This window comes from Lathyrus oleraceus, chromosome 7 (genome assembly GCF_024323335.1).
Source record: "Lathyrus oleraceus cultivar Zhongwan6 chromosome 7, CAAS_Psat_ZW6_1.0, whole genome shotgun sequence".
Lineage (NCBI taxonomy): Eukaryota > Viridiplantae > Streptophyta > Magnoliopsida > Fabales > Fabaceae > Lathyrus > Lathyrus oleraceus.
In genome coordinates this window covers 472,829,208-472,846,089 of record NC_066585.1, presented here as the reverse complement: position 1 = coordinate 472,846,089, position 16,882 = coordinate 472,829,208, and the positions used below count along the sequence as shown (strand labels likewise).

General features: G+C 33.8%; 2 protein-coding genes and 1 pseudogene across 2 annotated transcripts; 1 reads left to right on the top strand and 2 right to left on the bottom strand.

Annotated features, from left to right (window-relative positions):
• Positions 1-2,505: 2,505 nt before the first annotated feature.
• On the top strand, positions 2,506-4,189 carry LOC127106863 (beta-glucosidase 13-like; annotated as a pseudogene).
• A 334-nt stretch (positions 4,190-4,523) lies between these two features.
• LOC127104406 (secreted RxLR effector protein 161-like) lies at positions 4,524-6,837 on the bottom strand. Its single transcript, XM_051041590.1, has 2 exons — positions 6,180-6,837; positions 4,524-4,594 (listed from the first exon to the last, which is right to left on the bottom strand). Exons 1-2 carry the CDS (start codon positions 6,835-6,837, stop codon positions 4,524-4,526), a joined length of 729 nt encoding a protein of 242 aa, XP_050897547.1.
• Positions 6,838-12,849: 6,012 nt separating this feature from the next.
• LOC127106862 (cyanogenic beta-glucosidase) lies at positions 12,850-16,621 on the bottom strand. The gene is made up of 12 exons (XM_051044156.1): positions 16,392-16,621; positions 16,200-16,269; positions 15,136-15,270; positions 14,974-15,051; positions 14,824-14,911; positions 14,485-14,740; positions 14,261-14,376; positions 13,878-14,098; positions 13,768-13,799; positions 13,547-13,649; positions 13,349-13,457; positions 12,850-13,263 (listed from the first exon to the last, which is right to left on the bottom strand). Exons 1-12 carry the CDS (start codon positions 16,557-16,559, stop codon positions 13,092-13,094), a joined length of 1,548 nt encoding a protein of 515 aa, XP_050900113.1. The 5' UTR covers positions 16,560-16,621; the 3' UTR covers positions 12,850-13,091.
• Between the last annotated feature and the right edge of the window lie 261 nt (positions 16,622-16,882).

The window sequence follows — 16,882 nt, the reverse complement described above, 5'->3', positions numbered from 1 at the left end:
ATATGAAGCGCCTAATTGACACGTAAGTGAGAATGTTCAAAATTTTTCTTAGTTTATGTTAATTGTTCTAATTGCTTCATTTTTATTTTATTAGCATCCTACAAGCTTTTCGGGCCCAACGAGATATCCAAACCTCAAGGAGGGGCGCCAACCGCATTACATGGATTAAAGTGGCGGTATATTTTTAATTACCACATTTTTTATTATATTAGTGATGACACTTGATAAAACTTAGGATTTATAATCCATATTTTTTTTTCATGTAGTGTCCTCAACAACGTAATCAAATAGATTGCGGGTATTTCGTGTTGAGGTTTATGCGGGATACTCTTGCTTTGGGCCGATTAGTGATTCCCACCGATGTATGTATTACTAACTTATGAGTTAATTTTATATTTACACATATCTCATATAATTAAATAGTTGGAATTAATTCAAAATATTTTTTGCTTCATATGTAGTACTTTGAGGAATTCAAGTGTGCATTTTATACAAAGGATCAAGTGGACGAAATCAAAGAGGAGTGGTGTCAATTCATGATAGAGCTCAAAGTTTTTTCATAAATTTGTGTAATTTTGTAGTATATTTGTAATATATGTAATGACTTGTAAATGTGTACATAAATTTCGAGTATAGGTAATGACTTGTAAATGTGTACATAAATTTGTATATATTTTGATACATTTAAGGCAAAATTGGTTTGAATTGGTATATATATATTTGTTAGCCAAAAATTGGTAGAAAAAAGGCCAAAATGGCATGTATAAAATGTGATTCTGTCTGTCAAAATCTGGTTGAAAACAGGTAGAAATTCTGGTTTATAAACCTGGAAAAAATGTGGTTTAAAACAAAAGCTACAAAAATTTTCGTATACATTAGACAGCGCTTTTGGAAAAAGCGCTGTCTAAGGGGGGGCTTAGAAAGCGCTTTAGGCAAAAGCGCTGTCTAAGGGGGGGGCTTAGACAGCGCTTTATGAAAAGCGCTGTCTAAGCCCCCCCCTTAGACAGCGCTTTTGCCTAAAGCGCTGTCTAAGGTATACCTAAAAAAATTAAAATAGGGGGGCTTAGACAGCGCTTTTCAAAAAGCGCTGTCTAAGCCCCCCTATTTTAATTTTTTTAGGTATACCTTAGACAGCGCTTTTGCCAAAAGCGCTGTCTAAGGTATACCTAAAAAAATTAAAATAGGAGGGTCTTAGAAAGCGCTTTAGGCCAAAGCGCTGTCTAAGGGGGGGGCTTAGACAGCGCTTTTAAGATTTCAAAAAGCGCTGTCTAAACCTTTAGCAGCGGAGGTTTAGACAGCGCTTTAAAGCGCTGTCTAAGGCTAAAAAAAGCGCTGTCTAAGGTCTTGTTTGGCGTAGTGGTGTGATGAAAATGCAAGAAACAATTTTTTATACGTATTACGGAAAAGATAAATACACCTTATTGTCGAGTTTGTCGATGGATGAAATACTTTGTTCATCCTTCCATGTGTTCCATTTATCTTCAAAGTCTGTTATCTAAAATTTATTGCATCAGAATAGTAAGAATAACTATCACCCCATTTATATCTAACGTAAAAGCATAAAATAAATGATTAAGTATAACTTACTTTTATGTCGAAGCAAGTTTCAACATTCTTTCGTCTCAACTCCTTAGATAATTGAAAGATTTCACCGTGTTCTAGTTTGCCTGTATATTAAAGCAAAAGAAAATTATATTTAGTTATTATCTATCTATGATATAAAGAATACAATATAAGCTTGGTATGTCGTGTAACCAAAATGGGAATCAACGTGTGAGCAATTTTTTCAATGTACTTAATAAATACATGCGGGTGCGATAAAAGAATTTGTTTGTAGACTATATTTTTTTGTGCTTTCACCATCTTCTCCTTTCAATTTTCCTTCCCTGGTTAAAACTCTTGTTGTAGTTTGTGAAACACCCCTGGATAAAGCCACATATAACTGTCCATGACTAAAAACATGTCGTGGAAGATATATTCCAACATTTGAAATTGTTTGTCCTTGTGATTTATTTATTGTAATTGCAAAACTTAGTCGCACAGGAAACTACTTTCTACTAAGGACAAAAGGCAGTCCATCACTTGCAGATGTTTTTATTTTAATTCTAGGAAAAAAAACACGTGTTCCTGCGTTGCTTCCTGTCAAGATTTCCACATCCAACATATTCATAAATAAACCACGACATAATAACTGGGTCGCATTACACAATCCATATCTAGGTACTGCTCCATCCAATTCATTGAGATTAATTTTCATATATCATAAATGTAAAGTTTTGTATAATGTAATCCATTATAATTCATTATTTGTATAAATATTTTAGGCTAAATAAATCAAATAACTTTAGTAATAAAAATGTTTAATTTATTGAAATGTAAAAAATCTTTACACCGTTAATGCATATCAATTAACTCTGTATATTTGACCTTCTGAAACTCTAATATCATGTTTGCAATTTTGCTTCTAGTATATGTCCTTACCATTTTTACATGTTAATAGGATGATGTTGCAATCATGAAGTATATGAACACAGATGCATATAGATTCTCCATCTCATGGCCAAGGATATTGCCAAGTAATAGCAAATGTTTGAATTTATTCACATCCTTAAATGGTTGAATCATTCATTTAAATTAACAACTCTAACAAATACGCAGAAGGAAAAGTAAGCGCAGGTATCAACCAAGAAGGAATCAAATATTACAACAACCTCATCAATGAGCTACTCGATAATGGTAATGCATAAATCATACTATTTTAGGAGGGAATACTATATTACTAGTATATCATATTATTGATTGATGGAGTTATTGATCCAGGTCTAGTACCATTTGTAACCCTTTTCCATTGGGATCTTCCCCAAGCCTTACAAGACGAGTACGAAGGTTTCTTGAGCCCCAATATCATGTAAGTTTTGCGGAACAAATTTCTATATGCATGATCCATGTTAGAGCATTATGACATTGTTTGATCCATAAGGCTTGATTGTTGAATCTCTTTATGCAGAAATGATTTTCAGGACTATGCAGAGCTATGCTTCAAGGAATTTGGAGACAGAGTGAACCATTGGATTACTCTTAATGAGCCGCACTCTTACAGTATGGGTACAGAGCCCTACATGGCCTCACACAACCAACTCCTCGCTCATGCAACCGCTGTCAAAATTTATAGAACCAATTATCACTCGAGAGCAATCCAAGATACTTACCGGCTCATTTGATTTTATCGGAGTCAATTACTACACCTCAAATTATGCGGCCAATATACCACATTCAAATAACGACACAAGCAAATCTACCTATTTCAAGGATACTCATGTCAACTTAACAAGTAGGAATTTCCACCTTGTTCAAAACTCATGAAGAATTATACATTATATATACATTTTGTGATACTTTGCTTTGATTTTTTCAACTTTCTTTGATGTAAAACGTTTCCTGCTATGACTTATTACAGCTGAGCGAAATGGGATACCAATTGGACCACGGGTGAGTAAGACTCTATTTCAGTTATCGTTACATCCGAGACGTGAATGTGTGCGCATGCACGCGTATTGACATTTATATAATCAGATACAAATAACCAATAGAATTTATTGACATTTATATAATCAGATACTTCGTTTATATGATTTGTTTGTTTTACAAATAACTAAGAAACAACATTTATGCTCAGGCTGCTTTGCCTTGGCTATTTGTTTATCCAAGGGGGATTCAGGAACTACTACTGTACACAGAGACAAAGTATAACAATCCTTTGATATACATCACAGAAAATGGTATGGATGAGTTCAACGATCCAACACTATCACTTGAAGAGGCGCTTTCGGATACTTATAGAATTGATTACTTTTATCGTCATCTTTATTATATTTCATCTGCAATCAAGTAAGTAGTAGAACCATCTCTCTACTCATTTCATATTGAATTACCTTATTTCACGGTTATAATTCCTTGCTTTTATGTGTGAAGGCATGGCGTGAAAGTACAAGGATATTTCGCATGGTCACTTTTAGATAACTTTGAATGGATTGCCGGATACACCATGCGTTTTGGAATTAACTTTGTTGATTACAAAGATAATCTTAAAAGACACCATAAACTCTCTGCCCATTGGTTTAGGAATTTTCTTAAAAAACATTAGAGTTACAGCTTAATGTCTTGTTGATCTCCAATAGTATGATATGATCTTGATCATTAATCGTAATACAAAGTGAAAATTGAATAACAATTGAGCTCTAGCTACAAGTCATAGTTTGTTTTTGAATAACCATGTGAAATATTGTAGTATTGTAATATCCTAATCACTCTATTCTGGTTTTGTATTATTCTAATCATATTCTATTTATCAAGTTTTTATTTAATTGCACCTTATATTTTAGAAGTATAAATGCATAACGAACCGGACTGCATCGCCGCCACACCAGACCGCATCATCGCTGCATCGGACCGCATCACTGCTGCAACAAGAAGTCATATTCATTTATATATAATTTTGTGTTTGGTGCAAGTATAAAAGCATTTCACACCGCAATGACCGCAATTCGCATCGCAGCAACCGTATTAGCCGCATCCACAACACCCGCAACTGCAACTGTAATTTAAAACCATGATGTTGCGTCCTAGATCGCGATCGTAGACCTTTACTTGAAATACTATTGATGAGGCATAATCGAAAAGGAATTGTTTCTGTTATATTGACAAGAGGTTGTGGTAACAAATTGATCAAGAAAGTTCAAATTTTCTGTGTGCCAAAATGCGCATAGCTCAACCTGGTGGAGTTATATATAATAGTTGATTATGAAATTGCATGATTCCAGAAGTCTCGGTAGTTGATTCAGCTGTAGACTTGAATTTTAGTAAACTCTTAAATGAAATTGAGTTTACTTGGTTGAGCTTATAGCGAACTCGCTAAATTTAATGGAGTTTTGGATCTTTTTTCATCTCAGTTTTTGCATTTAGTTTCTTTTCTTCTTTCTTTGTTTGAAATTATTAATATCAGTTGGTGAGGGTTCGAGTCTAATTATGATACAGCCTCAACAATAGTTAGAAATGAATTATAACTCACTCACACTCCTCTAGTTTTCGGAGTTGAAATAAGGTCTGAAGATGGTATGAGAGATAAGGGTTTTAGAGGTTAAACCCTTGGATCTATTTCCTTTCTAGAAACCTCACTAGTTTCTGCCTCATTGAATTAATCATGCTTGATGAATTTCCAGTACTCAAATGAATGGGACAAAGTTGAAGAGAAAATAATGATGTCATCACTTTCACACACCTAGTTTTGAAGGCTTTGTTGTATGAATAAAAGCTATAATATCCTGATTCTAAATAGTGAGAGGAAAAATTATTGTTATGATAAACTATGATGACTGGCCTGATACTTGTTACTTTTGAATTTTGTTGCATTAAATGACATTCTTCCAATGCTACATGTCTGTCATTTGAATGATACTAATTGAACTTCAAATAAATAATACAATGATGTACTAATACTTCATAAAGAATAAAAAGGAAAGAAAAATGATTAATGTGATAAAACATTCAGATTAATACTTTTACTGTAAGGTCGACGCAAGAAAGGAGAAAAACAATTGAAAAATGGTTATTACATTTCTTCACTTATGTAACTCTGCATTTTATCTGTCTATATACTAATAATTCTCTATTATTTCATCATATGCTAATTACTGTGAGTCTAACTATGGATTTTGATGTTCATTATATTTCTACACATATGTAACTCTGCTTTTTTATCTATCTATATATACTATCAATTATTTATTCTTTAATTATATGCTAATTAGTGTGATGTATTAATGTGAGTCTAATTATGAATTTTGGTGTCCATTATATTGTCAGAAGAAAGCGAAACTTTCTAACTTCTGTATTTCATTAGAGTACATTCTTGGTCTTTATACAGGCTCAGAAACTTCACCTATTCTAGGAAACATAATAATTAGTAAATACTATTAATTTGACCACTATCTCTTGACCTTCCAAATCTCTCAATTAACTTATTAATAAAACCCATTAACTAAAACATTAAAGTTTATTCAACAAAACTCCTCTGTAAACTTAAATGTTTCTTCTATTCATCATGCCTATCAATTTCTTGCCTCTGTCGAAGATTTCTTTTGATAGTGGTTTTGTGAAAATGTCTGCTGCTTGGTCCTTACTTGCTACATGCTTCAATTCGACATTTCCTTCCTTCACGTGTTCTCGAATGAAGTGGAAGCGAATGTCAATGTGTTTGCTCCTTTCATGGTTTATTGGATTCTTTGCTAACTCAATTGCTGACCTGTTGTCAACTTGTATTATTTTTGCACCTTTCTGTTTTAGCTCCATTTTACTCATCAATCTTCTGAGCCATATTGCATGACAAACGCACCAGAATGCTGCTACATATTCTGCTTCACATGTCGAAAGTGTTACTATTGGCTGCTTTTTAGAAAGCCAAGTGAATGCAGTATTTCCCATGAAGAACACATATCCAGAAGTGCTTTTTCGATTGTCTAAGTCTCCGCACCAATCACTGTCAGAGTAACCAACCAACTTGTATTTGTCTGAATTCGAGTAGAACATCCCAAGTGACATTGTTCCTTGGATGTACCTCAAAATTCGCTTCAATGCTTTCCAATGTGTGTAAACTGGCTCCTCCATGAATCGACTTACAATGCCTACCCTTAATGAGATATCTGGTCTTGTACATGTGAGATAGCGAAGACTTCCTACCAAACTTCGATATTTTCCTGCTTCGACACGTTTTCCTCCATCAAATTTCGACAACTTTGTTCCTGGTTCCATTGGCGTCGAAGCCGGATTACAGCTTTCCATCTTATATCTTTTCAAGATTTCTTTTTCATATTTTTCTTATGAGATGAAGATTCCTGTTTCTTCTTGTCGAACCTCCAGACCAAGAAAGAATCTCATCAGGCCTAAGCCTGTCATCTCGAATTCACGTGTCATTGTGCTTTTGAATTCTTCTATCATCTGATCATTACTGCCCAGAAAAATAAGATCATCGACATAGAGAGCAACAAGTAATACATTCCTTCCATTTTTCTTCACATAGAGGGCATGTTCGTACGGACATTGCTCGAACCCGTTCTCCTTGAAATATGTGTCGATACGTGTGTTCCATGCCCGCGGTGCTTGCTTCAGCCCATATAGCGCTTTCTTCAATTTCAGTACCTTCTTCTCTTCTCCAGCTTTCATGTACCCGAGTGGTTGTTCAACATAGACTTCTTCTTCGAGTACACCATTCAGAAAAGCTGTTTTGACATCCATTTGAAATATTGGCCATTTGAATTGAGCAGCTTGAGATATGAGTAATCGAATTGTCTCCATTCTTGCAACAGGTGCAAATACTTCGTCATAATCAACTCCTGCTTTCTGTATGTATCCCTTCGCAACAAGTCTCGCTTTGTATCGTTCTATTTCTCCTTGAGCGTTCATCTTTTTCTTGAATACCCACTTTACACCAATGGGTTGACTACCTTTTGGCAATTCAACTAGCTCCCAAGTGTTGTTGTGGATAATCGCCCTCATCTCTTCGTCCATGGCACTTTTCCACTTCTTGTCTCGTACTGCTTCTTCAAAACTGATGTTTTCAGCGTCTGCCAAGAGACATACAAGGTGCACTTCACTTGTCGAATCATACAGATCTTGCAAACTTCGCATTCTGGGTTGTATAGGTTCATCTTCATTGTCAAAATCTTCAAGTTTTGTTGAAATGTTTGGTGGTACATCGACAGATGATTCTTCAACTTCGATGATAGCTTCTGTCGAACTGTTCTAGTCCCACTTACTTGCTTCGTTTATTAGAACGTCTCTACTCACTATCACCTTCTTTCTTATGGGATCAAATAGCTTGTACCCTTTTGTTTTCTCATCATACCCAATGAGTATGTATTTCTGACTTTTGTCTTCAAGTTTCGTTCTTCGTTGATCTGGTATGTGTGCATAAGCCACACTTCCAAATACTTTGAGATGAGAAACTGTTGGCTTTTGTCCGCTCCACGCTTCTTGTGGTGTTTGATCTTCTAACTTCGAATGTGGACATCGATTCTGAACATAAATGGCACATTGTATAGCTTCTGCCCAAAATTACTTTGGCATGTTCTTACTTTTAAGCATTGAACGAACCATGTCAAGGACTGTTCGATTCTTCCTTTCAGCCACCCCATTTTGTTGAGGTGAGTATGCTGCAGTTAGAAATCTCCTTATACCCTGCTCTTCACAATACTTCATAAAATCTGTCGAAGTATACTCACCACCTCTATCAGATCGAACTGCTTTAATGTGTCTGTCGGTTTCCTTCTCCACCATTACTTTGAACCTTTTGAACACCTCGAATGCTTCAGACTTTTCTTTCAAGAAATAAACCCATGTCTTCCGTGAGTAATCGTCGATAAAGGAAATAAAGTATCTTTTGCTACTGAAAGATTCTGGCGTGATTGGCCCACATATGTCGGTGTGAATCAATTCAAGGATATGCTTAGCTTGATATTCTGCCTTCTTTTGAAATGAAGTTCTTGTTTGTTTGCTAAGCACACATTCTTCACAGAACTTTCCTTCATAATCCATATTTGGTAGTCCATGCACCATGTTCTTTTTCGCCAACCTTTTTAAACCAGCATGATGTAGATGACCAAAGCGTAGATGCCATAGTGACGCTTTGTCTTCGACACTTACTTGTAAACATTTTTCTCGAACGTTTATCAGATTCAGTTTGTACATTCGATTTCTCTCCATTTCGACACGAGCAATCAGATGTCCCAACTTGTCCTTCAAATGCAGTATCCGTTCTTTCATAAGTATCGAATAACCTTTTTCTGTAAGTTGTCCCAAACTCAAGATGTTGGTCTTAAGATTTGGTACATAATAAACATCTTGAATTGATCCAATCAACCCATCCTTTTGTAAGTAACGGATCGTTCCCTTGCCTTTGACCTTCACTTTCGATGCATCTCTGAAAGACACATTGCCATCTTTAACCTTTCTCATTTCTTTAAACAAGTGTTTGTGGCCACACATATGGTTACTTGCTCCTGAATCAAGATACCAAACATTGTCATTTGAGTTGATCTCATTTTGAGCCATCAAGAGAAAACCTTCATTTGCTTCAGCTTCCAAAGTTAGATTGGTTGTTTCTTCTACCTTCTTTTCGATTCGACAATCTTTTGCAAGATGTCCCACTTTATCACAATTATAGCATTTGAATGAGTTGCAATCCTCCGCATAATGACCATACTTCCCACACTTGTAGCATTCAAAGTTGGAATGGTTCAACCTACCACCTCTTTGACCACGTCCTCTGCCACGCCAATTTTGCTGGCTCGACTTTCCTCTCTCGAAGTTGCTGCCTCTACCACTTGGACCACTGTCACGTCCTCCATGACCATTCCTCGAAAATTTTGAGAAAAGAGTACCTTTTCGTCTTTGATTTGCATCCTCTACTCCTTCTTCCTTCTTTTTCATCTTATGTTGTTCGTGTGCTTCGAGGGAACCAGCGAGCTCTTCGACTGAGAGCGTCGAAAGATCCTTCGACTCTTCTATTGCACACACAATATTCTCAAATTTATATGTTAAAGATCTCAAAATCTTTTCAACAACTCGTGCATCAGTTATTGTTTCGCCATTTCTGGTGAGTTGGTTCACCACCTTTTGTACACGCGTGATGTAGTCAGATACATTTTCTGACTCCTTCATTTGCATCCTCTCCAATTCGCCACGAAGTGTTTGGAGTCGAACTTGCTTTACTCGATCTGCTCCTTTGAACACTTTCTCTAGCGTGTCTTACGCTTCTTTTGACGTAGTCGAACCGTCAATCTTTTCGAAGCCTGATTCATCAACAACCCTAAACAACATGTATAGTGTCGTTTTATCCTTCGATCGCGTCTCTTTCAACGCCTTATTTTGAGCTGACGTATATCCCACAATATCTGTTGGTTCTTCAAACCCATCTTTGGTCACCTCCCACGGGTCTAGAGATCCGAGAAGAGCTTTCATTTGGATACTCCAGTTTTCGTAATTTAACTTCGTTAGCCGTGGCAACGGCATTTGATTCATCATGTTTGCCATTAGCTCTGATGCCAATTTGTCAGAAGAAAGCGAAACTTTCTAACTTCTGTATTTCATTAGAGTACATTCTTGGTCTTTATACAGACTCAGAAACTTCACCTATTCTAGGAAATATAATAATTAGTAAATACTATTAATTTGGCCACTATCTCTTGACCTTCCAAATCTTTCCATTAACTTATTAATAAAACCCATTAACTAAAACATTAAAGTTTATTCAACATATATTTCTCCACATATGTAACTCTGCTTTTATCTATTTATATACTATTAATTATCTATTTTCTCATTATATGCTAACTTGCATGTTCATGGATGCATCAAAACATAAGTCTATACCATGATTTGCTAGATGATGTGTGTTGTGTTTCTTATGCGTAATAGACTGTTACACTTTCTGTTAAGTAACTTTTATCATTAGCTAGGATTTACTTTTTGTTAAGTCTTTCTATTGAGTTCATGGATAATTGTTATTTATAAACTCACAAACTATTCTGAATGAAAATATGATTTGCGATTACATGTCCTATATTTTGTGAAAACTATATATTTCTACTATTTGATGTCTATAACCCCGGGAGGCCTTGTCTATTTGTAGATTTATGTTAAGAATTCATGCATTAACTTCTGTTTATTTTAATCCTTACAAAAATTCTATTAAGTCTATTGATTAAATACAGTTGCTCGGTCCAATTGGTGGAACTCGTGGATTTCTGAAAAATAACTCATTATTATATGTGGTAAGTTAAAAAAAGAACGCTTCGAATTTCTATTGATACTTTTTAGATTCATTTCATATATTTGTATACAACATAGACATTTCATAAAGCTTTCATCTAGAAGATCTTTCAATTGCAATTTGTAGAGTAACCTTTGCATGCCATAATGCATTAGTGCTTAGGGGGTTATGATGCCTTTTCCTCTTGGTTTTGACACTATATTTAGCTTTTTTCCAGTTTAAACACCGATTTTTGGTTTTAACACCACTTTTATCCTTTCTTTTCTGGTTTAAACACCACCCCTAATTATTATCTTTTTCTCAATCTCTGTCCTCTGAATTATGGAATTCTGACTTCCTTATTGCACTATAAAGATACGTAGCCACAAGAATGTGAATCCTTGCCGAGCATCTTTCTTTATTTTATTTGTCCTCTCTGGTTCCACGAACTACGAGACTCTGACTTTCTCATTGCACTATGAGAATACGTAGGCATGAGGGTCACAATCCTCCTCGAGCACTCTCTTTCTAACCCATTTTCTGTCTTGCATGTACTTAAAGATAACAACACTCATTCAAGCAAGAGCATTCAAAATGGTTCCCATGAAGTACTGTGGATGTGAGGGGTGCTAATACCTTCCTCTTGCATAACCGACTCCCGTATCCGTTTTTCTGTTTCCCTTGTGTTTTATCGATATTTTCCCTTCCCTCTTTGGGGATAAATAAAGTTCGATGACGACTCTGTTGTACCTTCGAGCGTACGATGTGTTTGGTGCGTACACCATTTTGTCAGTTATCTTCATCGCCATCATAAATTAGCCCTCCCACATTCGTGTAATATACCTACTAGAGCATGTGAGTCTCGTTCCTCTTGTAGGGAGAACACACCTTATACTTTTTTGGACAATACATTTAGTTTTAAAGACACTAGACACACTTACTTAACATCTTAAGACACTAATGATTTGTAGATTAACACATAACACATTATATCTCATGTATTTGCTAATCAAAACTCAACGGTAGAAAACTCATAATATGGATCAAAGATTTCCTTATTCCAAAGGCTCATCAACCCAAATATGTAAGAAAACTGTAAATGTAAGAAACAAAATCAAATGACTTAAATTCAACAAAAACTCATTTCAACATTAGGAAGGAAGCTCACCATATGGTAAACTCCGAAGAAAACCTTACCCTTAAAAGAAGAAATTTTGAATTACACAAATTGAGGATGTGATTGTTAAACTAAATAACATTGTGCATGTGAATTAAATCCTAACTAGCAATGTAGAACTCATTAGACCATAACCGAGAATAATAGTTTATTAAAGTAGTTGATTTGATTTATGTGATTGTTTTGAAGATGAAGGTTGTTGTAGGAGGTAGAATCTTATGAGATCAATGTTTCGAGGAAATGAAGAAACACCATTGTTTGGTTGATATGGGGCAACAAAACAAGGTTAGGTCATCTATCCATATAAAACTATTGAGAGAGAGAGAGAGAGAGAGAGAGAGAGAGAGAGAGAGAGAGAGAGAGAGAGAGAGAGAGAGAGAGAGAGAGAGAGAGAGAGAGAGAGAGAGAGAGAGAGAGAGAGAGAGAGAGAGAGATTTGAACTTAAAAATGAAGGAAACACAAAATGAAATCCTTTGAATTGACAAAAAAGAATTAGAATATGTTTAATTAAAGACATATACCTATGGTTCTTTTTCTAACATCCAAGGATATATAACTAAGAATGTTGTATGTGTAATGTAATTTTCTTGTAGTTCAAGTTAGTTAATTGAGTTACTTGAATGACAAGTAACTAATCGTCTGTTGTTTATTTTGAGAAGTTAGTTGTTAATTCCTCTTATATAAATACATAGTACTTATATAGATTAAATGAATAAAATTGGCTTCTTTTTTTTATCATTGTCTCGCATTTTTTCTCACTCCTTTCTTCAATCTGTTACAAGTGTTCTATCGTTGACCAATAATTATCATATCAAGGAATTTTAAAGTTTACTATTCATACACTTTTATACATGTTCAATAGTCGCAATATATATAATTCCATTGTATTAAAAGAGTGCGAGTAAGAAGTTATTTTACAAACTTTGAATTTATTCATTGGCAATTCTTTTTATTTCACAAAGGACTACATGTGAGTGAGTTTCATTTCACTTTTCTGTAGTCCTGACTTTAACAACAACAAAAAAAAAACATATCCCATTAAATGGGTCGGAAAATCTCAAGTTCATCAAAACAAAATCATTTTCTTGAAACCACATGTAATATATATGCCTAAGATTTAACGAGAAAATTCTTGAACCATTCAGCAGAAAGTTTTGGGTGTCTTTTCTGACCGTCTTTAAAATCAACGAAGACGAGTCCAAATCTCAAGCTGAAGCCAGAATCCCATTCAAAGTTATCCAACAATGACCATGCAAAATATCCCTTTACATTCACACCATCCCTGTCATACACAAAGGTCAATAAAGCTAAAGAGTTAGTCACAATAACTAGAGGCTTAAAGATTCTTATAATAAAATATAACTTACCTAATTGCAGTTTCAAGATAGTAAAGATGACGATAGTAGTAATCAATCCTATAAGTATCTAACAGAGATTCTTCAAGAGATAATGTTGGATCGTTGAACTCATCACGACCTATCAATTTATTTTGTCATACTTTCATTAACTTTAATAATATCACAATACTATGCATACAATATATCTTATAAAATACAAAGTATTACCATTTTCAGTAATGTAAATTACAGGGTCCTCGTACGTTTTCTTGGTGTAAAGCAAAAGATTATGAAGTCCTTTTGGATAAATACATAACCAACTCGAAGCAGACTGCATAAAATTACAAAGTTATCTTTACATGTTAGAAACAATCTTTTTGAATACAAAACTTACAAATGAAAAGCATTGATATATAAGTTATCTTCCAATGAAATGATGAAATACATACCATTGGACCGAGAGGCTTGCCTTTATGTTCAACTGTCATTAAAAAAAAATTTAGAGTATGCAAAGTTACATTTCTTTTAAGCTTATTTGGAAATTGATTGATATACTTACATGTAGCATTAATACGAGAATCAGTTTGTATGGCCGGTTGCACGGCATTGGGAGGGTGAGGTGCATGAGCAGCATAGTAGGATGAGTAATAGTTTAGGCCTAGAAAATCAAAAGACCCCATAAGTTCCCTTGACTCTTCTTTTGAGAACTTTGGTAATCTCTTTCCCACCAAAATTCGCATGCTTTTTGGATATTCGCCTCTCGTAAGCGGATTCATATACCTATAGCAAAATGCAGATGCAACGAAAACCATAAAATACTCTCTCTAATTTCCTTTTACTTTACAGATTTCAGCAAATCATATACATATACATAACTATATTTCTTTTAAATACAAAACATGAAGTGAACCGAAATTAAATAATAATTGATTCAATATTTACCATCCAAACATGAAGTCGAGGCCTCGTTTTGAAGCATCAACGTCGGCCTTCGCTGTAGTGGCCGGCTCATACCAGTGTGAGACTAAGGTAATCCCTATTATGCCTCGTTGAGATGACTGCATTTTGATTATTTTGTTAGAAACATTTCCAATAAGTTCATACTTAAAAAAGCATGATCTAGAACCAGAGTAATAATAAGTAATTTTCTTTAAACAATAGAAGACCTTATATTTGATCCGGTACAAATTTGCAGCAGCAGAATGAGCAAGAAGCTGGTTGTGTGCAGCCAAATATGGTTCTGTCCCTGAATCACCTCCTGTGCAATTCAGATTTAACCAATCTGAACATCGACCCGGTGCGAACTTTCCGAATGCATAAGCATTCATGCTCAAAGTCGATGGTTCATTTATAGTAATCCAATGTTTCACTCTATCACCAAATTCCTTGAAGCAAAGTTCAGCATAGTCTCTAAAATCATCTCTGCAAGATTGCGAATTACATATGTTAATCAATAATCTATAGTTATAAAAAATAATTCTAAACATGAAATTGGTGTCACTCACGCAATGCGACGACTTAACAAACCGCGATACTCATCCTCTAAAGCTTGGGGAACGTCCCAATGAAAAAGTGTCACATATGGTTGCAAACCTGCATTATTCTCACTGATTAACAACTACATGGACATGAAATAAACATTGATGAATCCTTACCCTTAGCCAATAATTCGTTGATGAGATTGTTGTAGTACTTTATTCCTTCAGGATTTACACCTCCGCTAAGCTTTCCCTCTACAAATAATTAACACAAAATTTTGAATAGTTATTATAAATCACCGATCTACAAAGAGATATATTAATAAAAAAATGACATACTTGGTAGAACTCTAGACCAAGAAATGGAGAATCTATAAGCATCCATATTCAAATCCTTTATGAGTTCAATATCTTCTTTGTACTTATGATAGGAGTCAACCGCTACATCACCATTACTTCTATCTCTTATTTTTTCTGCAACCATTTCATTAATAACTATGAGCAATCTATATACAACCTATGTAACTGGAAATTCAATTCGGTTTATAAATAAAACAAAAAGTACATTATTAACATTAATATAGATTAATTATTCAATAAATTTAAAGAATTAAATTTTCTTTATTGGAAGCTATAATTAAAGATGTAGGTTGTTGACTATTATTTGAAGGGTTGTTTGCCGTGCAGATCCGTTAAAGAAGGAAAAGTTAATTGCATATGTTTCTATTATTTAACTATTTTATGTCATGTTGTTTTTTTATAGTCAGGGTATTTAATCGAATTCCAAAGTTCATTAACATTTGTCTAAAATCTCATTCAATATAAAAATCCATTTAAGGAATCTTTTTTTGTATATTTAAATTAAAATTAAATTTTGTATTAGTATAAAATATAATATAATATGTTAAAAAATTAATATTAAAAAATGAAAATGATTGACTGTGTTTGGAATATATGATATAATTGATTAGTTAAATTAAAATATAATACTTAAAATATTAAAAAACCAATGAAAATTAATTTAATATAATATACTCTATCAAAAATTAAAATTAATATACTCTATCAAATTTAAAAATTAAAATAGTATATTATTAAATTAAAATAGTATATTATAATTTTATAATATATTATGTAATAAAAAATCATAGCTATCCCATATCATACCACTAATTTTAAAATATCTTGTTAATTGGATGTAAGTATTAAAATCTATGGGTGATTTAATTTGATTTAAAAAAAATCTAAAATTAAAATTTATTCAATATCTAATTTTTTAGATTAATTTATAATTTAAATTTAAATTAATTTAAATGTAAAACACATAATATTTTTTTATTTGTTGACAGAATAAAATAGATGATATACTCATATATTTTCAAACATGAAAAAAAGAAAACAACCTGGATATTTATGAGTGAAGTTATCCCAAATGCTTGGTCCTTTTCCACCCTCAAATGCTGCACCTTCATACTGAAAAAAATAATCAAAATAACATAAAGTTAATAAGTTAATAATTACTCTTCTACAATATGAACAGTACATAGATAATAATATCAGTAATTGAAAGCAATAATAAAAGATGGAGTTGGTGCCTGATATGCAGAAGAGGCTGTTCCAAAAACAAAGCCTTTGGGAAAACTGCTCCGGTTGAAATCAGAAACTTCATGAACACCAAGAGGGTTAAAACCATTCATAGGAGTAACAATGGTGATGGTTAAAAGAGAGAGTAACAGAAACACGTTGATATGAAATACTGCCATTTTTATTCTTATTATTTTCTTGACTATGCTTTGCCTTTATAGTATAGGAGGCACAATATTTCATTGACTAAGAGATAAGAAAGAGTGAAAAGTTTGATTACTTTACGTTTGAATAGTGGATATAGATGACACGTCCACCTTTTTTAACACTAAAATATGTAACACTATAAAAATCATTTTTAAAAAAAGCCAAAACAAACGGCCCCTAATTAAATATTGAATAATTATTAACGTACTCTAACTATATGATGGAGTGATATAAATAGATGGAGTGATATAATCTAAAAGTCATTAACATAATTATTATTTTTATATAGATGGAG